The 27,140-nt window shown below is 38.3% G+C and overlaps 1 protein-coding gene across 5 annotated transcripts in view; it reads left to right on the top strand.

Annotated features, from left to right (window-relative positions):
* The window catches only part of PHF21A (PHD finger protein 21A), a 98,538-nt gene that overhangs the window by 62,465 nt on the left and 8,933 nt on the right, over window positions 1-27,140 (top strand). For 2 of the 5 annotated variants that reach the window (XM_010580101.1, XM_010580099.1), the window contains exons 5-13: window positions 7,574-7,774; window positions 11,498-11,752; window positions 13,531-13,614; window positions 15,861-16,157; window positions 17,943-18,041; window positions 19,147-19,198; window positions 20,026-20,105; window positions 20,527-20,587; window positions 23,015-23,178. In XM_010580101.1, coding sequence (XP_010578403.1) covers window positions 7,574-7,774; window positions 11,498-11,752; window positions 13,531-13,614; window positions 15,861-16,157; window positions 17,943-18,041; window positions 19,147-19,198; window positions 20,026-20,105; window positions 20,527-20,587; window positions 23,015-23,178 — 1,293 coding nt within the window. Of the gene's footprint in view, window positions 1-7,573; window positions 7,775-11,497; window positions 11,753-13,527; window positions 13,615-15,860; window positions 16,158-17,942; window positions 18,042-19,146; window positions 19,199-20,025; window positions 20,106-20,526; window positions 20,588-23,014; window positions 23,179-27,140 lie in introns of all 5 variants that reach the window. The other 3 variants (XM_010580100.1, XM_010580098.1, XM_010580102.1) reach the window with 2 other exon arrangements.

The raw sequence follows: 27,140 nt of genomic DNA, 5'->3' as shown, positions 1-27,140 counted from the left end.
TCAGTCGTGAGAATAGCTGTAGGATGCACAAGAATCCTGCTGAAGCTGATTCATTTTTAGTCAAGGGACCATTACTGTGCAGTAGTACGCTGTAAAATTACTTGATGACTATCCCTTCCACTTGGGTTGTTCAAAAATATGAGGAGTTATCAGATTAGAAAGTAGACTTCTATTTAGGTTGATCGTTTCTAAAACATGAAATAAGTTTACTAATTTAAATTGCTCTACTGTGCTTGCTTAATTCAGACGAATTCACTTTAAAGGATGTCACGTTATGAGGTGAATCAGAGGTAGGAGAAGAGAAGCAGCAGGACTTCCCTGGCAAAGGTGTTTAGCTTGGGCAACTGGCTACTGTATATAGATGCGAATGGCTTTCCCATGGGGGTGGTTGTTCCTGTGTGTTCTCCTGCACAGGAGAATAATAACCCACAGTATTTTTTGTGCTGAGATTTTATATCCCAAGCTTTGGTCCATGACAGGTTTTACAAGACCACGTTATACACTTCTGGAAAACTAGGTTCAGCCGGAGATCATAGAAACATACTTTACGTTGAAGTACAAAAGAACGCTTGTTTCATTTCTGCACAGTCTAGGTGGCTTTTTTTTTTCCCTAAGGAGATTTTTTTTTTCCTGAAACAGGCAAATGGGGGTAGAACAATACAGAGATGGGCAAGATAAAATTAAAATGAGCACCTTTTCTGTGGTAGTCAGCAGTTTAATTTTTTCATTTCTTCAGCCTTTTCATTTTAAGGTGATCCCCACATCTTTTTACCAGTTTATATTTGCACTCAGAAGTATTTCTGGGAAGCAGAAAAACCTAAACCAAAACAAACCTTTTTAAACCTTGTCCAATTTTTAAAAAATTAATTTAGTTCCTTTCATTCCATTCCTCCTTAATTACATTCAAAGTACTGCACTTAACTGTTTTTCCTGTTCTGTCTGTTGTCATACATTTAATTCTCCATTCATTAATTGCTTCATTGTTTAATTATTGTAGCTGTTCTTGCAAGTTTCTTTCTGTTAATCTAAGTACTAAGATAAGAAGGTAGATACTAGGTTTATTTGATATGTAAGCTGCAGGAAAACGTTGTATGTGTGCTGCTTCAACTAGTTCAGTCTCTGTTCCCTACTTTGTGCAAGAGTAAAAATTCTAAAATGAGAAGACAGTGATGCATAAGGCATTTCATGGTACAACATTCCCTTCCAAAAATTAATTGATCTCGTGGTGCTGCAAATGTAAAAGAGACGGTACTGAAAATAAAGCAATCAAGAAGTCACATAAAGCAGAATGGCACAGCAGCTATTTTTGGTTATTTTCATTTACAAATCTAGCTATATTTTTAAAGAAAATAAAAAAATTATAAGCATTCTCCCTCGTTAAGAATGAAGGAATGAACATTATTTTCAGAACTTAAATAATTCACTTCTGAATGATTTCTAGCAACTTCAGGTAGTGTTTCTCTATTCTGAAGGAAAAATCCCACGTTCTTTTTCGAAGTACGTATGTTCATGTGTGAACTGTGTATTTATTTCAGAATCGCACCTGTAGTAATTATTTTAAATAGTCTAAAATATAATGAAGTGTAATAAGTTTGCGAGCATTTTTAATGACAAAAATACTTTTCACATCACACCAATGCTATATAACAATATTTATCTGACAAAGTGTCAAAGTAGATTTTTACGGAATGAAGATTTATTTAAATTCCATTTTACACAAGGTACCCTATGCTGTGTTCCGTAATTGTATTAAAGATATTAAGACTGCAATGCAAGCTCATGAATTTATGGTGTACCAAAATTAACAGTACTATCTTGGTCCATCTCTAGTGCTCATTGGTTTTATAAGTGTATTGCTCAGTTTATCCCATAGGACCATCATAGCAGAGGGAGGAGAAGCATTCAGTTCCCCTAACAAGCTCCGCAACCTCTTTTAGACATGCAGAAGTCGTCCTTGTTTCTTTGTGCAGCTTTTAGCCATGTTTTCTGTGGGCTGAATGCAGCACGTGCTCTTTGGGACAGTTACTGGAGTGCTGGCAATGCAGCCATTGACTGGGTATGGTTGAGATATCTGTGTATTTAATAAAAGCTTAAAAAAAATTAGGTTTTTAAACTATAAAAAGGAATAGTGCACGTTTTGGTAATCATGCCCAGTAAGGCATTCAAGTATGAGGTGGAGGTGGTCTCCCAGTCCCACTGCTATGTTCCCATTCAGGACACAAGCACCCCTGCCCCAAGAGAGTCTTTTCTTACTACTGAAAGATACAGGTGCCGGTTTGATCGCCTTTAAGAAGTAGGAAATTGTACCACACTTTTTTCTTGGAATAAAATTCTTTCTAATTTAGTTGGTTTAGATTTTTTTTGTTGATAAAAAGATCTGGGTATGAGTGAAGCACAGCCAGAAGTGCAAAATTCCACAAAAATTCAGGATAACCACAGAATAGCTGAAAATACTTCTGTAGTCCTGTGATCATTCTTTCAATGAAATTTAATTCAAGTTGTTTTGTACAGCAGGGTTTTTTTCCCCTCGCTGGTGTAGATTCTGCGTCATCAATTTCTATAATTGGATTTCACTATTTTAAATTTTAGATACTATCTTAAAGTAGTAGATGAGTGTACCATTATTCTCCTTGCTTGTAATGTTTCCACTGCAAAATTCCACTCCCAAAATGCGCCCTCTTTGCAGGTTAAAGACTAACTGTGCCAGGGCTCCAAAAATCTTTTAGCTTCTTTCTGCCACAGAAGTTTTGGTAGCTTTCTGTTTTGTCGAAAAGCAGAGGTATTTCACTTCTTTTTGAGTAGTGGCAGGGGATGGTGCTGGCAAGGAGAGGGGAGTGAGGCTGGAAAGGAAGATTGCAGAGCAGTGAAATTCCCTCCATCCTCCCCACTCCCAAGTTAGAGCTTATTTGAAATCGGTACTTTCTCTTACCATTTCATTCGTAGCAGTTGGCAATTTTAGTATCCCAGAGAACATTTCTTGGTCATTGGAGGGAACAGGTAACGAGAGGATCCCTAATAGCTGACTTCCTGGAATTGGTGGAGCAGCAAAGCGGGTCACTAGCAGGCAGCTGAGCAATTCAAACCACATCAGCTTTGCTTTTGTGATACAAAAGGTATGCATTGCAAGGCTGTTTAGTACTTTACTTTTTTCATTTTTACAAGATTTTTATATTTTAATTTGTATATATTTTTTGAAGTTTAAAGATAGACCCTCCTTTAGATATGTATGCTTTTCTGAATGTGTTTCCTGGATGAAGAAGAAAATGTGTCACCAGATACAACAAGGAATCTAGTACTTAAAAAATTGCTGTACTTGGAGAACTATTTTGTTATTGATTGATTGATTAAAATGGAAATAATGCTTAGCTAATATTGTTAAACTTAAACCTTACTAAGCTTTAAATTTGCTCCAAGGACTTTCCTTATCTTCTAGCGACATATTCATGATAGCTTTTTATGTGAGCACAGAGAAGACACCTTTTGGCACAGATATATGGGCAACAAGACAGATTTTCTGCTTAATCAAACCAAAATAATCTCCTAATGCTGTGTTAGGATCTGGCCTGTGGCATGAATGAGAAAGTGGTATCGCTAAATGTCACAATATTGATTACAATTATTACCTTTAAGAAAGGGTCATATAAGATGTGTAGGGCTCTGTGAACTCAGTGGTGTGAACGGTTCTTGATGAGATTAGTGATAAAGATGTCAAGACAGCAAGAGCTGTGAGATTATGTAGTATGCTTACGGGGCACTGTTCGACAAACAGATTTTGAAGTAGTCTCATAGTAACCGTTACAGAGGGCTAGTTAGTTTTTGGGTAGAATACGGTTTGGAAGAAAGGATGTGATTATTAATTTCTTCCATGTTCTGAATGTAAAGAGAGGATTGGCATTCGGCTTTGAGGAAAATTCAGTAAACTTGAAAGACAAATGCTTTTCATATATTTGTAGTGTTGCTGGAAAAGAAACTTGTAGGTATATGGGGAGAGTTAGAGCTTTCTGCCATGCAGAAAACTATAATGTTGTGTTTATGATGATGTGTTTATGATTGAGTTAATCTCAATTTAAAATTTTGAAGTTGTCAGTAAGAATTTAATTGGATTAAATATTCTTAAATAAGAGTGGGAAGGAAAAATGGCAATGATTAAATTTAAAGAATTAGGAATATTTCTTTAGATTCTGCGGTGCTTTTAGATGACCTCAGTCTCACTGGCACTCAGTCTCTAAGGCACGTAGCTAGGACTTTATACCAGCCTTGGCAAATTTCAGTTATACAGGTTGTACTTTCTGCAGCACAAGCCACCTTCAAAATTGATTAAGAACATTCAAATAACTGAAGAGCCATTTTACAAAACGCGGTTTTAATGAAGTAGCGAATCTGACAGCAGACAAGAGTTTCTTTCATGCTGCCCTCCCGTTTAATCCCCTACAAAACAAGGCTCTGGTAAGGTTGCTGCAGACAGACACGTGCCGCGGCTGCGGAGCAGCGGTTCCAGCAGGACGCCGTGGAGGAGCTGTACGTACAGTGCCAGACCAGCGGCGTGGGTTGAGACCGAGCAGAGGGTAGTGCTGGAAATGGGCGTAGATCCGCGCTTAGTTTCTGTGTAGGTGCGACCCCGCGAGTCTCGGCTGGTGTTGCTAATTAAGCTACGTAACTTTGGCATATGTCGTTCAGAGTCTTCCTCTGGATAATGAACAGGTAATCCCAACAGTCTTGCAGGTAGTAAAAGGATTTCTGTAGTTTCAGTGTGGTGTTCGTACTGACAGTTGGTGGAAGCGGCTTAATAAACTGCATAAGCAATTGGCATGCACTGCAAACTTCAGTTTTACTCTCTGAATCTTAAAAGCATTAGATGTTTCTTCCAATTTAATATCTGCATAATGGATATGGATGGCAGGATATGCTGCTGCCAGGCAGCTCTCAGCAGCCTCTAACAGGCTAGCGTAGAATTCCAGAGCAACGGTGTTTTTCCACTCATGTTATCCGTCTTGTGCCAAATATGCTGAGCCTCAGTTTTTGCACAAGGCACTAATAAAAGTTGTGCTTCGGTCCTGTTTTTCCCCAGCTCTGCGCTCCGTGGTTCGGGCCTGGGGGTGGAACAGGCGGTGTGCGAACGCGATGTGACTCACCTCCTCCTGCCCCCCTGCTCCCGTCCTCGCTGGCTCTCGCCCTGCTGTAGCAGTGTGGCAGAGGAGTCCTCCAGCCTGCCTCTCCCTCTCCTCTCTTTCTTTTTTAGTTTTTTAAAAAAATCCTTTCACTGACGTTCCTCCCGTTGTAAAGAGCAAGATGGAAACATATTCTTGGGCCATTGCTGCTGATTTCTTCTGGTTAGGGAATCGGTAGAAGAGCACCATTATCACTGAATTTCATACAGGCAGCTGTGGAAGACAAAAACTGCCTTCCTGTTCACGCCGGGTACAGTAATTCTTTAGCCTCCTGCGCAGTGTACGTGCAGTCCATTTTTTGGCAGGTATTCCATAGGCATGTTGCGTTATTTCCTCTCCTACTTTGCTCAGTTCTCCTCTCCTCCCCCTCGGGTTACTCTCTGGAAATGTTTTTTTCAGCTCTTGTATCTGCTTGCTGAGATGGCACTTTGTTTTGCATGTTAACATGGTTGATCTTTTCAGAAAGCAATTTTAAGTGGTTGTTCGGTTACTTTGTATACGAATGAGCTGATAGACACAGGCTATTTAAAACTATGTATAATATCGGAATTAGAAAAATGCCTTCTACACTCCTATTATTTTCTCCTTGTTGTAGAAGGGAACAAACAATTTACAGCTTTTAGGCTCTGACAGCTTTTAGCACTTTTCTGGATGCAGTGTAAAACAGTTCCTTCGTGCTGCCGTCCATTACCAACCCCCTGAATTTTCAGTGAGGTTGGGCCTGTGTTTCTGTTGTCGTCAGAACTGAGTGTGCATCCCCAGCCGGGGCTGTGGGGTTTGTAGAAGCCAGGCAGTCCACCTTCTGTACACCTCTGAGGCGCTGAATTCAGTCTTTTGCAAACAGGTGAGTCATGTGAGCTCACGCATTTCAACCTTATGAAACAGGGGTGGGTTTTTTGTTGCTTGTGTGTTTTATTTGGCTTTTTAAAGTTCCAGTTCTCAAATCTGCCAATTTGGGACTTTGCACCTTTTGTTATCTTCTTCTGGGCTAGAGGTACACATTCAGTGTGTGAGGCTCTGCAGTTTTAACTCATCATAAGCAAGACACTCGGAATCAAAAGTCTACAGTATGTCCACAAGAACTATGTAGACAACAGATGTTTTGTTGGCTCAGAATTTCATAATCCTGTGTGAAAGAAATTTGAGGGGAAAAATTGTTTCAGTTGCTTGTAAATAGCTGGAATTTTTTTTCCTCCATGTCTCTGTTTTGTACTGTGTCTTAATACTAATGCTTCAAAGCAAAAATCAAAACATTTGATATTGTCAGAATGGGTTTTTTTTCCTTTTCCTTTCTGTGTAAATGGAACTGCTTGGGGCAGCCCACTGTCAGCACCTGGCTCTGGTAGAGGTTTCCTCACCACTTCTGTTTCCACTAGAGCTTTCTCAGTTGAGCCCCTACATCTGTTGACTTCATTGTCCTCTTCCAAAGCCAACCTTGTCATGTAACTGTTTCAGAGTATGCGTATGCTCTTGATCAAGGGGGCTTAAGTATATATCTAAATCTTTTTAAAGCTGTACTAATTTGAGGGTGGTTGGAGTGTAGGAAAAAATGTCCATTTTCTGTCATGCCCACAAAAGGTAAAAAAAGTATTGTGGTGGTTTTTCCCTTGTCCACACTAAAGTATAATATGAACATAAATTGTGAGCCCTTATTACCCATGTGGCGACATGGTATCTTACCCTGCAGGACACCTGGTCAGCTCTTAAGTCTGTTGAGTTACTCTTTAGAGAGACACAATGGCTACTAGGAGAAGAAGCTTTTAAAAATAATTTCAAACTTTCATGGAAGCTATAATGTAATAGGAAGTCTTTAAGCTGGAAGAAATATATCTGTGCCATTTCCTTCCCGTATAGGTAGCCCTATCTGATTTTCTTTCAGGTGACAATAATATTGAACAGAATGCCCTTCCTGTTCCCCGCTTTGCACTCAGACTGGCTATCTCTCCACTCAGTTTTGATGCCTGGTACAAAATGGCATCCCCATTGCCTTGAAGTCAGCCCCAAGGCATCAACCTGAAGTCTTTTTTCATCACTGTTTAGGAATAGTGCGCATTTGAAGGAATCAGAAACTCTGGAGTCTGAATCCTCACGTGTCTCAAGTGAATATAGGTTAATGAGGTCTTGCAGCGGTTTGTGAATGGGCTGAATTTTGGTGGGTGGGTTTCTGCAAGGACAGCAAGGTCATCCTGCTGGGCAGCAGTACTGACTGCTCTGTGGCCTATTTTGACACAGTGCCCATTAGATAACACCAATATTTAAAATTCCAAAAAGAGAAATCCCACTAAGCTTCTGAGCAGTTCTTTATTTACATTAAATAAATGTAACTTTAAGTGTTATTATCTTCTCTAATATGTGCAGCTAAATAACTGTCATCATTTCTGTTTATGTTTTTGTTTATTTGGTAGAAAAGAGTGGTGGAACAGCTTCGAAAGAATTTGATAGTGAAGCAGGAACAGCCAGACAGTAAGTTTCAAATACAGCCGTTGGCACAGTCAGAAAACAAACTACAGACACCACAGCCGCAACCACTACAACAGCTACAGCAACATCACCATCAACAGCAGCAGCAGTCTACTGCACCCTCTCCAAACGTGATTGGATCACAGGTAAAAATCTCTACAATAATTATTTTCCTTGCTAAAGGTGAAGTTCACTAAAAAAAAAAAAAAAAGAAAAGTGCAGAGAGAAAATTGCAGACTTTCACTTACACCTGTTAGTGTACCAATATGAATTTCTCCTTCTATGCACATGCAGATATGGGTCTTGTGGGTTTTTTTGGCAATAACCTCCTATCTGAGTCAAAAAGATTACGTGGTTCTTACAAGTTGAATCATAACCTCACAGAAAAGAAGGGTGGCAGTATCACCTTTCTTAAAAATAAATGGAAGTTTAGCAAATGAACCTCATCTTTTCCATAGGTGCATGAATGATGGTCTGTCCATACCCGGTAGGTCTCAAGAAACAGTAAAGCCTTTACACACACTGTATGAGGTATATGATTAAAATACTTTATTTGTAAAAGACTAACACAGTGCCCACTGTATCTGTGAACAAAATGTAAGAAAACAGTTCCCTCCTCTTTCTGCTTGGTTCTTTTTAAACAGATGTAACTCATATCAAGTAATATTTACCTGAGTTTGCAAGGATTCATTTAAAAGTGTACAATGTTAATTGCAAAGTTCAAGTTTTAGAAAGTAATGTCTTTATTGGGAAGGTACACTGAATTTCAGTACAGTATAGGATTAGAGACGTAATCCCAGAACTCACCAGATAAAGTGCTCTGCCTCTACTGAGAGGGAAATTGCAAGTTTCTCCTGTTCAAATATTTCGAATCCCCAAAGCGTGCTAATAAAACAGCTAGAAAGTGCACGGAGGTGTTTTGTAAAAAGAAATGTGTGTGAGGTCTTTTAACCTGTTGATGCAATCTCAGCAGCTCATGTTTACCTGGATAGGCAGATGGCAGAATTCACCTGTGAAGTTTACTTTATGCACATTGCAGTAAATCACAACCATAGCTTTGACTGATTGTGATTCTTGTCTTCCCTTTTCCTGGAAGTAGAGGAGAGAGAAATGGTTGGGCTGTTAGTTCTCTTATTTAACTCAGCAAATTGTTTGGGATGCCCTCTAAAAATATATTTGTGAGGCTTAGGTAATTGTATTTTTCAGAAAAGAATATTGAAGAAATGAAGCAAACTTAACTTAAGGAAAAGACATTTCTGAGCAGCAACATCAGTATCAAAGCTAAAACAGAACAAAGAAATAAATATTACTGTGTCCTAAAATATTTATAGGCAAACAATGGCTCACTCTTTGCTGTATCGCTGATCTCTGTTTTCTCAGTCAGGAAACATGACTGCAGAAGCAGTTTCATGTGTTTCTCCATATTCCAGACTTTGCATTCATGCATTAACTTCCAGGTCATCTCCTAGGTTGTAAAAATTGAGGTTTTGTTCAAAGTTAAAGAGCCCTCTAGTGAAACAGTCAAAAAACTGCTACACCCTTTTGACTACCATTGATACAGTTGTACTTGGAAAGTACTTACAAACTGAAAGGCAGGTCATCCTCTCATTTGAATAAATAAGCCAGCTTTTATCCTTAACACTTTTCTACTTTTGTTTATGTTGGTGTAATTCTGAAGTAACCTCACTTGCTTCTGTATACATTTCACATCTAAGGTTGCGCCTCTGTCCTGTTGCCCCTCAATCTCTTTCAGCAAAGAGAAGCCAAATATTTTGTCTCTCTGGAAAGTTTTTTGGTGCCTACTTTTGCAAGTAATGCATCTTTCAAGTCTGTGTCAGTAAAGAGAATGCTTTCAATGGTTATTTTCAGAGTAATTAAATTTAGGAATCAAGGTATATATGCTGCCTTAATCGTGACATTTTAATATACTTAATATAGTCCAGTAAGAAGGGCTTTTTAAATTTTCATAAAGCACCAAGTCTGCTAAAAGGTCATATTATTGCCATGTTATTATGTGAAATAATGCAGACTTACTACAAATGCCACTTCAGTATGAATTCATGCATTGAAAACTTTTTAGAATAACCAAGGTAATTAATGCTCAGCAAAGTAACAGGGATATTCAAGCTCTGTGATCTGCTCACTGAAACTATACTCTCAGTACTTACAGACTTACTAGAACCCCTTGAAAGAGTCACAGTCTTGTATTACATGATTGATTACACTTTTCTTTAAAATGTTTACGGATGAATGTAATGCTTGTGAAAATTATACCATGTTACATCTCATTGGAAAAGCTTGAATAATGTTACTGCATTAGAGAAATGGAGCCTTTTGCTTTGGAGAAAGTGCAGCAGAGGTCGATAAGTTCTTGAATCTCAAAGTTAAGGGAATTGTTCATGTTGCAACAAGGAAAAGTTAATTATGTCTGGATTTTGTATAAATGTATAAAACTGAAGCATGAATTATCCTTTGATTTGGCATTATACAGTGTTTGAATTTTTTTCCACACTTATGCATAATTAACAGGGAATATAGTTTTAAGCATTATGAAATAAGAGGTGTGAAGGTAAAATGCGTTTTTGTTTAAGGAAATAATATTGGTGAAAATACTGAAGAATCCAACTGGAAATGTATTTATATTATTTTATTAGAAAGAAGAGAAAGGTCTTGTGTGACTAAAATCAAGCAGTCTAAATGAAGCGTGTTCAGAATGTGAAAAAGACTGCCTGATCCCTGGTTCTCCATTTTTTCCTGCTGTAGAGCCTAGTGCTGACATCAGGAGGGAATGGTGGTTATTTTGCACTGAGAGCATCTGATTGTGCCAATAACTGTTTTGAAGATGCAGTGCCATTGGTACAACGGATTTTTTACACCAAAAAGAAAAGAAATAAGCTCACTTGCCATTCCGTTGAGTGTCATTTGTTGTGAGTTTTCTGTGCACACTGTGTTCTGGTTTTATATGGAGACTCTCTTGCCTTGTTGCTTTTTGAATGAGATTCATAATTGTCCATTTCCCTTAACATCTTAGAAGACAGTACATTTTAAAACAAAACTATGAAATTATAGTTGTTTTAACTTTGGAATTTGTGGGCATAGTGTGTTCAGGCATTTCAGATAAATGCTGGCATTAAGTGATTCAAAACCACTCTCATTAAAACAGGCCAAGAGCAATCATGGCATCACATATATGTTCCAAAACCAGCCCATTGCACGGAAGTTAAACTTAATTGCCTGCAGCTGGACAGACTAGCAGCCAGCTCATACAACTTCAGGATAGCCCTACTGATATTCTTAGGAAAGAAAGCTAAGGGCTAAATAACTGTATGTATGGCTAAAACTGAAATTTGGGATACCCAAAATCAAAATATGTTTTTATTCTTAAAGAAACCAATTTATGAATGTTTTTTTCCCCTCTTCCTCTGATTGTGAGGATCTCTGTAAATGAAGTTTCCATTTGAAAAATTGAGTTTTAATTGAGAAGCTAATTTGCTGGTATGTTTCATAAACCTCCACCTTACAGGTTTGATATTGACAGTACATGTTTGGAAGTAATATAAAACTAAAAGATCCAGAAATGCATATGCCACTACTAACACTTGATTGTCATTTTGTCAGGAATTTGTTTTGGATCAATCTGTAATGCTGCAGGTGATTGAAATAGACCCAAAAGGTGCCTCAAATGAGAATCCTTTCTAGCTATCCAGTTTTCAGAGACATAAGATAATGTGCTTGTCTGAACAGTAGGTAGATAGACTCAGTGCTGCCTTTTCTTTCTCTTACTGTCTATTGTTTCTGACTAACCAACCCACGTCCTGTCTGATATGAAGTGTCTCTGTCTCTTACAGTGTGTTTTCTGTTTCCCTTAGAAAACTGTAACTACAGCTTCTATGATCACCACTAAGACACTACCTCTCGTCTTGAAAGCAGCAACTGCGACCATGCCTGCCTCTGTTGTGGGTCAGAGACCTACCATTGCCATGGTTACTGCTATCAACAACAATCAGAAAGCAGTCCTCAGCACTGATGCGCAGAATGCACCAGTCAACCTCCAGACAACAAATAAGGTCACTGGGCCAGGAGCTGAGGCGGTCCAAATAGTGGCAAAAAACACAGTAACTTTGGTAAGCGTTCCATGTGTTTGCCCTGCAGGTATGCGTTGGTTTGGTTTACAAGAGGGCTATTGGGGGGGAAAAAAAAAAAAAAGTCAGTTTTTTGCACAGAAAGGAGAATAGTAGGGACGTGTCGTGAGTCTTCACTAGTTGACATTGTTAAAATGGTAGTCTAAGAGAAAAGCATTTACTATCTACACGGATTGTTACTACTGTTTTGCTTTATAGAATTAAATGAGTGCTATTATGACCTCTGTGTAAAGTTTCCCCTACTAGTAGTTGTTAGTCATGGGGAAGTAATGATTGCTTTGCCCCTACCTAATCTACGTGGCTGTGTTCTGCAGAATTCCGACTCTTTTCTTTGGTAAAGGAGATGTCAGACTTTCTTCATTTGATCAGTTTGGATTTTCATCTTACATATTTTGAGTCAATCTCTCTCGTTCCCTTTGCGTGATAAAAAGTCTCTGGTGTTAGACACATCACTTAACTCTGCCCACTACCATGTCTTTGCTTACCACTTTTTCATACACATACACAGATCCTGTTCTTTAAGTATGTATTTTGGAAAGTGCTTTGATGACATCACACAGTCTTTTCCAGAATGGTTAGCCACCTAGAAATAAAAGAAGCAATGTTTTAAAATTGGGTTATATAGGCTTCTTGGTCTGGAAACCAGTCATTGTATAACATCATGACAGGGAAATTTTACTTTTGGAATAAAGGCTAAGGCTTCACTAAACAAAAATCCAATTTATCTTTATTAAAAAATACAGTTCCATAATGCAAATGGAAGTAAGTTTGCTTCCTGCTGAGGCATATGTTTGCAATCAGAATAGAGAAGACTCTTTGAGTGGAGTTTTTTCTACTGTTCTCTTTTCCCATGTCATTGCTTGCACCACTGTCGTCTGTCCTTTCTGTCTGTGCTTCATTTCTTTGCTGAATAACTTAGGTTTGGGGAGGTGATTTTGTTTTAATAATAGTTCATGATTTATGTTTCTGTAGCAAATTTCATCAAAAATCTCAGAATATTCTCCCAAGCATTAATTAATCAGTACAAGACCTTTTTGAAGTAAATTGCAGTCTTATGTGGGTGGACAGAAGTATAGAAGGGTGGAAACTAACACAGACATTAATTTCAGAGAAGCTCACTGGGTACTCAACTTAGGGTAGCTAGTAGTGCTGTTCAGAGGTTAATTTTGTGGCAGCTCTGTCCAACTGATTTCAGTTAGACAGGGAAGTACTTAGGATGCCTTAAAATCAGATCTTAATTGTTTCAAATGAATGGCCTACTTTTGAAAATTTCAAGTTGTGTATTTAGAGCCCCTCATAGTGTCATTAAGATTGCTAAAAGACTTGTAACTTTCAGTTCTTTTCTGTTTGTGTGAGATGCTCTTTCATTCTTCCCTATGCCATTCAGTATGAAAGGACCATGGTTCATATAGCTGGACATCAAAGTCTGTTATTATTTTCTGTCCGTTGTAAAGCTAATTTTTAACTGTTAAAACAAATAGGAGTTTTCATTATCTTCAGTTGAAATGGTTTTAGATTGCAGTTAGTACAGTTGAACTAAAAGAAAAGATACCTTCAATTTATGAAGCAAGGTGTAGGAACTGGAAAGCAAGATTAGCTCTGTCTTTAAAACATTTCTAATGAGGAACCTGTTACTGTGAAAAACTATTTACAAAGTGGAAAACCAGGGACATCAGGTCTGCAAATACATTGAGGACGTTGATTTTGGTGAACTGCAGAGCTATTTTTCCTCTTCCTGATCTCTTATGTTCTTCTAGCAGGTTCAGGCTACGCCTCAGCCCATAAAAGTGCCGCAGTTCATCCCTCCTCCCAGACTTACTCCTCGTCCAAATTTTCTTCCACAGGTGAGTGTACAGAGAACAAGCAAATAGAAGGAGGAACTTAGTTATAGCATAGATAAGAGAGAGTTTCTATGAACATCATTTCTGTCAGTCTTTATTGGTGACCTGGTAGAGGAGACAATTCATCTTCAAGAGGTTTGCAGATGATGCCAAATTTGAGGGTGCAGTCAATACTCTTGAGGGCAGTGCTGACATTCAGAGGGCCCTAGACAAGACAGAGGAATGGGCCAGCAGGAATGTCTTGAGCTTCAGCACGGAAGAAGGCAAAGTCTTGCACCTGGAATGGACTAGCCCCCTGCATAGGTACAGGCTGGAGGCTGGCTGGCTAGGGAGCAGCACTGCTTAAAAGGTCTTGGTTGACAGTCGCTAAATTGGTGGTGTGCCCTGGCAGCAAAGAAGCCTGGCAGCCTATTGGGCTCTGCTGACAGGACTGCGGCCAGTAGGTTAAGGGAAGAGATTATCCACCTTTCCTCAGCAATCATAAAACTGGATCTGATACACAGCATGCAGTTTTGGACCCCCTGGTTGATAAATTTGAATGAATCCAGGGAAGGAAGGCCTCTAAGATAGCTGGGGTGGGGGCAGAAATATATGACCTGCAAGGGGAGGCTGAGGGTTCGGGGCTTGTTCAGTTTGGAGAAGAGGTTTCGGGGGCACCCTAACAGCAGCCTTATTTCCAATATCAACAAGGAAATTAACAAGAAGATGGAGACAGAGGTGCTTAGCAGGAGAATTATAGACAATGATCAAAAATTGGAACAGGGAAGGTTTAGACCACGTATAAGGAAACAATTCTCTCTTTGAGGACAATTAGGAGTGGAAGAGGCTTCCCAGAGACATTGTGGAAGCTCCGTCCTTGGAGTTCTACAAGACCTATCTGGACAAAGCCCTGAGCAACCTGGTCTGCATTTAGTGTTGGCCCTGCTCTGAGCAGGAGGTTGAATTAGAGACCTCCTGAGCCACCTCCCAACCTGCATGAGTCTGTGATAATGAAATGTGCATATGATGATCATATATGATCCTATTTACATCAAATGAAATGAACCCATGGAACAGGTGTCAAAAAAATCAAAGCATCACACAAGGCCTTAAATTGCTCTAATTGTTGTTTGCTGCCCATGAGTAAAAAAGAAAAAACAATATGTCTCTAGATTGTTCCCAAGTATTTCTGTATTGCGACAGAGAGTGACCTCTGTTTGCAGCTGAGCAGTTAAACTTGTGGTTTACTTTTTTTTTCATGGTTTGGGAAAGACACAGATTGCTTGTTCACTTAAAAAAACATCTTGGAGGAACTTTTTCATTTGTAAGAAATACGTGGTACTGTGAATAAAAGTCTAAATCTTTTACAAAAGAAAAAAGGAAAATATAGGCTGGCATCTGATTAAGATTTGAGGATGGTGAGATCTGTTGGAATGTGACCTAGTTTTCCATGATAAAATGCATTATGGAGTATTAAAGGTAGATAGGACAAAAGGAATCAAATAAGGAAAAAGACTTTATTTTCAGAGTAATGCATTCTACTTCTGTACTCTAATGATGTGATAAGTACAAATTTAACAATGGGAAAGAAATAAGCAAGTATTGGTGGTGGAGTATATGAAGATTCTTGTGGCTCTTTTCTTTCTTGTGAAAGAAGAAAAGAGTAATGACTACATTTACGTGTAGCCTTTAGCACTTTCAATGAGGGATTAATGTATAATCTTGGCAATTTTTTTGCTTAGCAAGATTGGTTGTGCAGGTGTCTAAATAATATATGGAGTTGACAAAGGTAACAGGGATTTGCTGAAAAATTTAATTATTTCTTTCAGGGCACAATCAACTGTTCATGATTTCTTGGAGGCTCAGTATAAAGCCCTGAGACACACTTTTAACATGAGAGCTTCAGCTGTGTCTGTAAATATTACATGAATTTTTTGGCTTGCAAAACCAATATGTTGATTTAGATACAGATAAGGCACTTGGCAATAAACATGCAATATAAGTGTCTATGCATCCAAATACCATTTCGGGGACAGTGACTGCATATGCAAATGTTATGGATGGGTTTTATGCAAGTAGGTTTGAAAATGTGGCTTTTCCTTCTCATAGCATACTTAGGACACTATGCTAAAAATGACATTCTATAAAAAAATCGAGCAACCTTCTGCAGATTATACAGGCTGAATTGAAAGACTTAGTAAAAAAGTTCATCTGAAATACTGATATACAAATCTCTTTCTTTTTCTTTTTTCTTTTTTTTTTTTTTGTAGGTTCGACCTAAACCAGTTGCCCAAAATAACATTCCTATTGCCCCAGCACCTCCTCCAATGCTTGCAGCTCCTCAGCTTATTCAGAGACCTGTGATGTTGACAACAAAGTTCACACCCACCTCTTTACCCAACTCTCAGAACTCCATACATCCAGTTCGTGTAGTTAATGGGCAGACAGCAACCATAGCCAAAACTTTCCCCATGGCACAGCTCACCAGCATCGTGATAGCAGCACCGGGTACCAGGCTCGCTGGACCTCAGACTGTACAGATCAGCAAACCAAACATTGAAAAACAGGTACAGATAAGAAAGTGTCTACTAATGCAATGTACCAGGTTTATTGCTTTACTGTGCCGATTTGGAGGGGATGACAACCATGGAGAAATTTTCAGTGGGTACTGGAGATACTCATGTTCCAACAATAGGACAAATTATGGAATGACTTGCAACTCTTGGGGTAGAAGTTACCATTTTCTTTAATAGGGGCTGTTGGAATCTTTTTCTCATGCTTCAGTGTTTTTATGCTCCCCCTACTGTTTTAACTTCAGTAGTTTATAAGCAAGCTACATCGCAGGACTGTACTAGTATCTTGGAGACCAAGTACAAACTGTAATCCATGTTCATACCAAGCCTTTAGGAAACACTGGAAAAATATTTTCTGTATTTCTGTTTTTCAAAGGGTGGCTACATGAAAGGCAAAAATTACGCAAAATTGTAGGGGTGTTTAATACGATAAATGTAGCCATTTCTTCCTTGATCTTGCCGTCTTGTGATTGGAGGCAAAATAGTCTAACTCAGCTTCTGAAGACTGATAGTTCCCTGTGACGAAATTGGATTGATTGAGTGGAAAGGAGACCCTCAGAAACAGAGAGTTCTAGATGTTTAGTTTTATAGTCTCTCTCCAGAAAAAACTTTTATAAAATAAAACATGACTTTAGTCAGTGTGGATTGCAACTGAGAGTCCTTGCCATTCAGTTCAAGTAAAGCAATCTTCTGTTTCACTTTTAACTCTACCATATATTGTATGTTAGTAATAGTATAATATTGTATACTATATAATACCTTATCTATAACATAATATTTATGTAATTTATATAAATAATAATAGTGTATATTTCATTTGTAACTCTTTCATAGACTAATGTGCCTTTAAGTTACCTTCTGCTTTTGAAGTCACCTATGGAGACTGAAAATCATGTGCATGAAAGATATGCTCATGCTCAGTTCTGCTTATTAATTCTCATGAGTAGGTTCTTGCATACCTCAAGGCTGTGCCACAAGTTACTCAGCAATGAGTGCCCTTTTCGTTTGATTTGGAGTTGTACTTCTACAATACTATATTTTTGATACCTATTCCTTTTGATGTCAGCAATATTTGTTTGCTCTTTGAATAATTACCGGCAATTCAACTGTTGAAAAACATACAGAATTGTGGTGGTTTAGCAATACATGAATTTTTCTGTATATCTTCTCCATATCGTAAACGGGAAAAGTTTGTCTCTCTGTAGCTTTCCTCACTCAGTTTGTAGCCTAAACCGCTATGCCATGGGCTGAGGATTGTCATGCAGGGTTTGGGATACCATTGCAGATGATTATGACTTCAGAAAAGAAAAAAGCTTCAGAAACATCTGAGATTGTAGGAGTCACAGAGACAGTTTTTGAGCCATTCATAATTCTATGAAATATGAAGACTGAGGAGTGAGAAGTACAAAATGCATGTGCCATGCAGAATGGTTTCTATCTGGAAGTCTTCCATGGGATGCTTTTTCTTAAAGGGTCTGTTAGTTCTCCCATACCATATAGTGATTTCTGTAATGGAATTAACTCTTAAGATTACTTTTATTGCTTGCATGGCTGCGTGGGTTAATGGCATGGTGGTAAGGCTGTTTCATCCTTTGTTAAAGGAAAACACTTTATTTAACATTCCTCTCACATCAGATTTGTCAATTAAGTCTTTGTTAGTACACTGCGAGCTTTAAAACTGTTTTTCTCCTGTATCTGCAAAAGTATTTGTTCTGCTTTCTTAGTCAAAGTAAAAAAAGTCATTCTGATCACTGAATGAGAGAAACACTTTCTTTTCAGACTATTAAACCGCACGTGGAAGCAGAAGAGAAGCAAACAGAAAGTCGTACAGTTACTCCACCTGCTGCACCGAAGCCAAAACGAGAAGAAAATCCACAGGTATCAGAACACACCCAGAGCTTTCTTTTAAGAAAAAAAGGAAACACTCTGTCCTTCAGAAAACATTTTTCCCTCTCTGTTCCCTCAAGACTCCCTAACTTTAACATTCCATACATTCTTGTTGAACAGTAGTAGTTGATAAGGCTACAGAATAAGAACTTTAAATAAATATAATGCATTGCATTTTTCAGTCCTGGAATGCATTTGACTTCTGACTCTTTTGTAAGATAGAAGATCATAATTTCCTTCTGATACTTCAACCAGGAGGCTTAGATTACAGTTTTGATTTCCATTCCTTTGAGGTTTTAGACTTCTGGAGTTATTTTTAATGCTGGAGAAATGTCTTTATTTTGTTTTATAAAATATTTCTGCTCTGGTGAGCAATATGGAAAGAGTCATATATGTTCACATTCTGCATGGGTTTTATTCAAGTTTCAGTCCAGTTGGTTTTGGGGGAAAAGACTGGCCAGAATGGCTGTTTCTTAAAGCCTTTCTGCTGTGTAGGGCTTAGGAACTGATTACAGCTAAATGCTCTACTACATTTGTTTTTGTAGGTGGGTTCAAATGGACTACTGTGGAGCATTAACTGTTGTCAGTACAAATTCTGATTTTTACATGTCTGTGCACTTCCTGTGTTAAAATTAGAATCCTTTAAGAAAGCCATAGCTCTTGTCAAATGGCACATGTAAACCAGAGTTGCTACTTGTAGTTCACAGTATATGGAGAATGATCTTCAACTACCAATATTTTGCTGGCAATTGAACTGTGTTGGTATTTACTAAGAGCCAATCATATAATTGGTTCAGTGCTGGCCTGTAAGTAAGAAACCACTTTCTTGTTCCCACCTCTGCCACAGCTCTGTGATCGTGAGCAGTTGGCATTTCCTTGTATCGCAGCCTAGGTTCCCATCTAGAAGATGGGACTGTTGTCTGTCCTCTGTAAAGCGGTTTGACATATATGAATGAAAAGTGATTTATAGAAGCAAAGTATTACCAATAACATTTTTGTTCCGTAGTTACCTGTCAACTGACTTCAAAGGGCCTAAGTGACATAGCTCATCCTAACAGTTGGACTTGTCATGATCTTTTTTTCTCCCCCCTCACAGAAACTTGCCTTCATGGTGTCTCTGGGACTAGTTACTCATGACCATCTGGAAGGTAGGAAAAACGTCTTAAGTTGGTTCTTGAACTCCCTGTTTCATGGCCTTTCTGAATTGAAAGTATGGGTCCAAAATATTTCTGTATTAAATGGAGTATTTTCATGCACAAAAGTACATTTGGGATGTCTGTACTCTTGATCTAACTTAGTTTGTTGTGCATACTTTTTTTATTCCTCTTATTACGTTGAAACAAAGCAATTACTTATGCAGCAGAGATCAGTGGTTGGGAAGAACATGTATGCTCTGATGGTAGGAAAGCAATTTGTGACAATCCCATTGCTTTCTGGACAACCCCTGTATCTGCAAAGTTACACCATGGTTAATTTTACTGTAACCCACATGTGGACTTTTCATTTATTTCATGATGTCACGGGACTGTAATCTGTAGTGAATGAGTTAATAGATTATAATTGGGTTTATAGTTTAATCTCCTTAATCCTATACAGTGAAATACAGCCTAATATTTCAATGGCTTGCATATTTTTGTACTGTGTTTATTTTTAAGTATCAACAAGGTTACCAGAGGCTTTTTGTTTCAAATCCCAATTACACTGACCATGAGTTTAAAACGTCTTAGTCGTGGAGTACTTGGCGAGAAGATGGCAGTCATTTCATTAGTTAGTTGAGCACTGCGTTTGTATTCCTTGTCAGCTCTTAGTTTTCAAACCTTCAGAAATTAGAAGTATAACAAAGTTGCCTATATTCAGCGTGATTGGTGTTCTGTAGAAATGTTCACAGCTCTCCCCACATGCAAACTGAATTCTGAGGACTTTATATAATTTCCGAGACCCATTGTTTTCTAACCTGAATGCTTTGTTTTACAAGAAATCCAAAGTAAGCGACAAGAGAGGAAAAGAAGAACAACAGCAAATCCAGTGTACAGTGGAGCCGTTTTTGAGCCTGAGGTATTAATTTTTTGCTGGGGAAAGCTGGTATTTTCATTCTGAACTTGTGTGTCTTTTCTGCCATGTTGCTATCTCCTAAGCGATCTCAGTCCTAACTAGATAGGCAAGCTATCATTTATAATTCAAAAGGCCGTTGCAATGATAGGACCCTCAGATTTTTAAATAGTAAATGCATTGGGATGTTCTTCTAATGCATCTTTTTCTGCCTCTTCCTATGTAAAGCTGATGTTAAATAGCAGCGTGTGTTAGTCTTACCACTAGGTCTGCTTGCATATCAGCCTGAAGCAGTCCAGATGTCAGCAGTAGTGTAAAAAAAACAACCTTTCTGAAGCTGTGCTTCAGAAAACAGAACAGCCAGTAATCTCACTTAGTACTACTATGTAATATTAACCAACAAAAATTGTTATATTCTTCCCTGCAGCGCAAGAAGAGTGCAGTCACGTACCTGAACAGCACAATGCATCCCGGGACACGTAAAAGAGGTGAGGTATACTTAGACCTGTCTCCCTGCTGTATGCCTCTTCCTCCATCTTGCATTTGCAGTCCCCTTGTTAATTTGAAGAGCAAAACAAAGAAGGACTCTACAGTACTTCATTTGTCCAGTAAATTTCCACAGCAAAGGTCATGACTTCTAGGGATTAGCATAGCAGGTTTTATTAGGCAGCTCAATGTTTCATTTCAGTTTCACTCTCCAAAAAAAAAAATAAAAATACAGCAGATAGAGCAAGTGAAACGTGAGATGCTTGAACATCATTTAGTGGTATAAAGCTGCTGTCAGATCCTCTTGTTAATAACTAAATTGTATTGTTACTGTCAAGAAGGTGGTTATGGAAAAATGTCTGTGCCCTGAATAGGAGAGGAAACTTAGTGTGACAAAAGCTTTGTTCCCCACTGGGGGTAGAGATGGGTCCTTCAAAAGAATTTATCTTGAGCAAGAAAGGCTAACGTGCTCATACTGAGCACTTTTCTGCAACCAGAGTGCTACTTGTCCTAAAATGAGAGTTGGATCTTTCGTATAGGTATGCAGTATTATTCAGTAGAAATCCTTCTGTAGAACAGGTGAAATTTGAAGACTTAGATTATGGTGAAACAGATGAGTCAGAACAGCATAGGAGAGAACATGATACCGTTTTTTGTGCATGGCATCAGCCACACATATATGACAATCTTTCCTTGATTTTTGATGATTTTCTGCAGTCTCGTAATACCTTCTCTACTCCAGAGTTTTTTGTATTAAAAAAAGTAATCAATCGGATCAAAAAAACCCAGTCCTGTCTAGCACTCACCACTTCCATTAGCTTTGTTTTTTGGCTGCAAGGTCAAATATTCATTTGACATGTACTCTCCTTGATATACCTCTTCAGTCCAGCAGGTAGTGTGGCAAAGCTGACACTTCTGCAGCTATGCTGTTTCTAAATAAAAGACACCAGTCTCTACTGCCATCCTCTAATAACATTAAATGTATTTTTTTTAAATGATATGATGTAGATTTTACAGAGAGAGAGTTTTGCATTTACTCTGTGGATAAGTAAATGTTCCTTCTCCTAGTAATGATTTCTTAATTCTATTTTATAACTCATTGTGAACAATTATTGTATCAATGAAAACGATTGCATGCTTTTGTACTTGATACTCTCTTAGCCTGTTTTTGCACACTGACTGCTATTATACTTTCTTTTTTTCCTCACACCCTGTTGTGAGCCTGTACCTTGCATCAGCACCAAATCAGTAGCACACATTTTCAGTTGACAAAAGATTTGGATGTATACACTTGTTTTGTGATTTAGTATAGCAATATATTAGGTAAAAAGCTTATGCAAGCATGTGCCCTTGAGAGCTTTAGTTTAATTCTAGATGGTGCTGAGCGTGTCAGAAATTTCAGCCATGGACATCACTACTAGAAATCCGTTTCCAAGGACATACTTAGTTCTGGAACATATCCAGACCTTAAATGCAAGGTTTAGCATGTTAATAGGTATAGACTGACAATCTGTAAACATAAGATCTGGGGAATTATTCCTAGATCCTAACTCCTTTATGTTTACATATCCATAAATTACCCTGGAGAAGGGAGGCAGAAATGATGGTTACATACTGTGTTTTTGCTGTCTTGCTTTGCATACATAATTTTATGAAAAATGTTACGAACACATTTGGCTCTTCTGCTAGTCTAAAGGAGCATATAGAAGTTGTGCATAATCAAACATATTTGACTGAGAAAGTCTAAGAAAGAATACAGAATCTGGGGGGGTTACAGTGGAATACCAGTGGTAGGTTACAACTGGTAGTGCTGGTGGTGTGGGTCAGACAACAGGGCCTGTTCTGGAGGTAGCCTAATTTAAAAAATGTACCAGTAGGGTAGGAAGTGCTGATCTGTGGGTGAGTGGGTTTAAAAAAGGGGGAAGAAAAGGGGGGGGGTGGTGAGTGTTGGCCTCTGATAAAGGACTTAACCTTTGTGTAGATTCATGCTGGCACTAGAAAGATAGGGAGGTGTGGGATAACAGTAGAAAGGATTTAATAGTAGTTATTGTAGCTTCTCTCTAGCTTTGATGCCAACATGTTTTCCCTAAAAACTAAATAGCCTCATTTCTAGGAGTGGCTTTTGTGGGAGTGATTCTTTGACCCTCTACAGAGCTTATTTCTATTTCCTTCTGAAATACATCTTTTAAATGTTCTTTCCTTGCACAATTCTACTTAAAGATTTCTAAAAAAATGTTTAAATCTTTGCTTCTGTCCTTCCACTTGTAACTTTTATATTAACTTCCTCTCTGTGCTACATCATTTCCTTTTTCACGCTAGCCAATGAGGACCACTGGCCAAAGGTATGTAAGATCATTTTTCCTTTTTTTTTTTTTTTTTTTTTTTTTTTTTTTTTTTTTTTTTTTGTGTTCCCTGTTGTTAATATATAGGTCGTCCACCTAAATACAACACGGTGCTGGGGTTCGGGGCTTTGACCCCTACGTCCCCTCTGTCCAGTTATCCTGACTCCCCTGAAAATGAAAAGACAGAGACCACATTTACTTTTCCCGCAGCTGTTCAGCCTGTGTCCCTGCCTAGCCCCAGCTCCACAGACGTAAGTAACTCTTGGGGAGGGGGTTACTTTTAGAAAGATATGCAGAAACAGCCACAAGGAAAATTTTTGCAGATTTTGGTTCTTTAGTCTCACTCATCATTTGTCCTGATTCAGTTCAGTGAAACAGTCCAGCATTCTTTTAACACCCTTCCTTTTTCCTCCTGCACCTATGTTCTTGTCCTGTGGAGATTTTATTTATAACTCCTTCAGTGGATTGAAACATTGGGAGGCACCAGGCATGCTAGATGAGCTCATTTCCTTTGTGCAGTGTCTGAGATCTTGTCGGACTGAATTGAATCTGTCATCCATGAAAAAGGGGGAAGAGGAGAATGAAAAGTATTACTTACAGACCATAATAACAAAAAGTTGTGGTGTTTCTGTAATGAGAGAAGGAGGGAAACTGCTTGGGTCACGCAGAACAGCCAGGAGCAGCATTTGTGGCACTGGTTTGGCAGTTCTGGTGTACTGGCGTAGCTAAATACATTGCCCCTGTGGTCAGATCGCAAAATCTGTCTTGAGTGAAATCTGGTCATATTGTTATAATTTATAAAGAAGTGAGTGTCCTTATTTTAAGTTAATTCAAAGATAAGATTTGCTACTCAAAGCACAACCTTTTTTAAGTTGCTCATAACTATCCAATTATTTCATTGTTTCTATTTCTTGCAAAAACATGATGAAAAAAATTAAAGGTCATGCATAAACTTTAGAAGAAAAATAGTGTGGGAAGAATTGGACTGAGTCGCTGCGTAGGTCCAAAATGACATAAGGAAGGGACTGTACACTATGGTTTGTCTGAAAGTGTACTGTGACTGTTCAGTATGGGTGAAACAATTCATTGCACAAAAATCCTCAGGAGTTGTAGTGTACTTCCAGTAAAGTGCTTGTGTTTTAATGACTAGTACTTACTGGGCACAGTTTAAAAATAAAAAGGTGCTTGCTTATTTCTTCATACCAGTGCTGCAAACTCCTTCTGCAATCTGAGTCAGAGTGGTCTCCTCCCCCCCCGCCCCCTTTTTTTTGTTAAACATATCACATATAATTGAGGCCCAACCACTTGAAATGGGCTTTAAGGAAGAGTTGGGCAGCTTTATTTTTGTCTGTGCAGTTGCACCACTGTAAATACATAGACTGAGAGACCAACTCTACTGGCCACATACAACAGGGAATAGAAGCCAGCTTCTTGCCTCTGAACTGTATTTGTTCTGCAGAGGTAACAGGAATAGAAATAGTACAAGTGTGTCTGAGTCACTGAAATAAATAGATGCAATTCTGATACCCAGGGAATATGTATGTGGAATTAAAAGGTTCTCTTTCATATAGTCATTTTTGAGACCAGAATAGCACTTGGCTGTAAAAACCCTTTCCTGACAGTCAAATGAATGGGATTGTGGAACAGCCCCTCAGGGAGAAGGTGGGGCAGCTCCATCCCTGGGGACTTTTAAAATTAAACAGTACAAACAGCTAGGAAGCATGCTGGAGAGCACATTTTTTACATTGGCCCCAAGAGAAGGACTGGATAATGTGGTGGGGGTCTTTTCCATCTCTGACCTGTGTGTGTATACTGCCGAGTCTTTTCCCACCGTGTAAGAGCTCTCGAAACAGTACAATGAGTTGTTGCTCTGTTTCCTGCAGTGCCTGGTGGCAGCAAGCTAAATGAAGAATAGTGAATTTCTGTAGCATTCAAATCTAGTTCTGAATGCCCTGAATTTTCTGAATTTGGATAGTATTTAGGCCTAGGTTTGGGATTGCTTTAATATTCATTAATTAATGAAAATAGAAGGATTTTAAAGGAGACAATGGAATATTACACAGCAGGTAATTAACATTCTATCTTACCTGAGCATATTACAATATAGCACAGTAGCACTCTTTCCCCTTTAGAATCATATATAAATCTCTTTTAACATGTTTCCAGACAAGTCATTTGGTTTATATATATACAACAGCACTAACATTTTTGTGGGTTTAATTTTTTGAAAAATTTTTATCCCAAAGTCCCATTCAATGCATGTTTGCTGTCAATTGGGCTAATTTGGTAGACTTTTCAGAAATATTTGGTATTTAATTCCATATAAAATAAAATACAAGTAGAAAATATATTTCAAAGTGCTCATAAAATTTTTTTTTAATTAAAAATAGACTATTAAACAAAATTTGAACCCTCAGAGGCAGCAAAATACTGGAAAGGAAGTAAATACGATATCTGCTGTTCTGTCATAAGATCTAATGATTCTTACTTGCTAATCATAAAGAGATGAAAGATTTCCCGTTACCATCATGAGCTGGAAGGTAGTCTTCTGTTAATACGGTCTCATAAAATTGCTGCATAAGCTCATGCAGTCACATCCCTTTTTTGTGATTCAGTTTCCCCCATTTATGTATTTGGCGTGGTGCTTCCTTTTCCCATCTGAGTTTTGAGAACTTAGCAATACTTCTAAAAACCTTTAGCATCCTTGACTGGAAAAGTGCTACATAATGCTGGAAAAGTACTATATATTTAAAGACCAACAGTATGAGTTGTGCTGGCGGTGAAGACAAAGAGGAAAAATAGGTCTTTGGCATTTAAGGAGCTTGCAGCTTAATTAAATGTAGAATACAGTATACACTGAAATGCTCATGACACGGTTTATGACTGGTGCTACCACTGAGAACTGTCCTGCCTGTCACAAGCAGTCTTTTCTCATCTCTTAAATGCCTCCTGTGTTGTTCCAGCACAGATATATCTGAGGCCACATTGTGATCTGCATAAGGGAACTGGCATAGCTAAAAATTGTTAGTCTTAGCCAAGATCGTGCCCTAATCTGGTTAATTTTATAGACACACTAGTTCTTGTGCCAGCCTCATGCAGGGGACAGAAATGAATGTCTGGGCACATAGAAAAGGCAGGATCACTTCTTCTGGCAGTGAGTCCAGTCCATGTTGTGTTGCAGAGGGTCTACACTGTTAGCAGATGATGTGAATATAGAAAGGTCTCTTTAATCTAGATAGGACAGAAAACATTGTCTGTAGTTACAGCGTCCAGCTTTTGGGGACTTAAAAATGAAAACACAACAAGTGCATGCCTAAGTAAAAGGCTATCTCAGAAGTCTCAGTTAAAACAAATGAGCAGTTCCTCAGACAGATACAGAAGACTGCAGTTTTGCCCATCTTCAAAATATTTTTCATTAATTTGTTGAGAAGGTCTAATTCCTATAGGCTTTAGAATGGAAATTTGATATTTAGCACTTGAGTAATCTCTGTCTTTAGCCAGCCTATGAAAATTACAAATCAGACCAAGCACTTGGCACCAGGCACCATGGCTCAGAATGGCCTTCTTGCTTTTCTCCTGAGTTGTCATTCTTTGAATGACAAGGGTAAATTTTGAAGGGAGGATGAAGCATGAACTTGAGATGGGATTGGTGTTAAGGGTGGCGGGGTAGAAAGTAGGAATAAAACTTGGGAAAAGGAAGGAAGTAATGCAGTAGGCAGGATTGAGCAAAACTTCTCCTTCCCCCCCCCCCTTTTTTTTTTTTTTTTTTTTTTTGGGAATTTTTTTTTTACCACTTGGTTATGTGTGATTCTTCCTCATGCAGTAGTGGCATATTCACCTGGAAGGTAGCAATTGCCTTTGAAGGTCAATTACTCTGCAGTAAGAATAGTGCAAAAATCTTTATTCTAGTGATGGTTCAAGTCTGTGGTCACAAAATGCCTTTTTACTAGTAAACTTTTTATATCAAAACAAGATTTCAATTCAGAGGAACATTAAAGAACATTCAGATTGCGAAGTCAAGCCCATAAAAGCTACGAAATTCAAGAATTATTATTGCTTCTGATAACTTAATTCACTTACATCATACATTATGATCAGCTTTATTTATATTGTCATGAACAATTCCTGTTGCGGAGTATTTAGTTTTCCCATGTTGTTCCAGTGAAATGTACATATAAGTATAGGTATTATATATTCTAACACACAAACTACG

The sequence above is a fragment of the Haliaeetus leucocephalus genome, unplaced genomic scaffold (assembly GCF_000737465.1).
Source record: "Haliaeetus leucocephalus isolate CR32 unplaced genomic scaffold, Haliaeetus_leucocephalus-4.0 Scaffold696, whole genome shotgun sequence".
In the NCBI taxonomy this organism is placed as follows: domain Eukaryota; kingdom Metazoa; phylum Chordata; class Aves; order Accipitriformes; family Accipitridae; genus Haliaeetus; species Haliaeetus leucocephalus.
The sequence above is the reverse complement of the archived record's forward strand: the minus strand, read 5'-3'. Positions and strand labels throughout refer to the sequence as shown.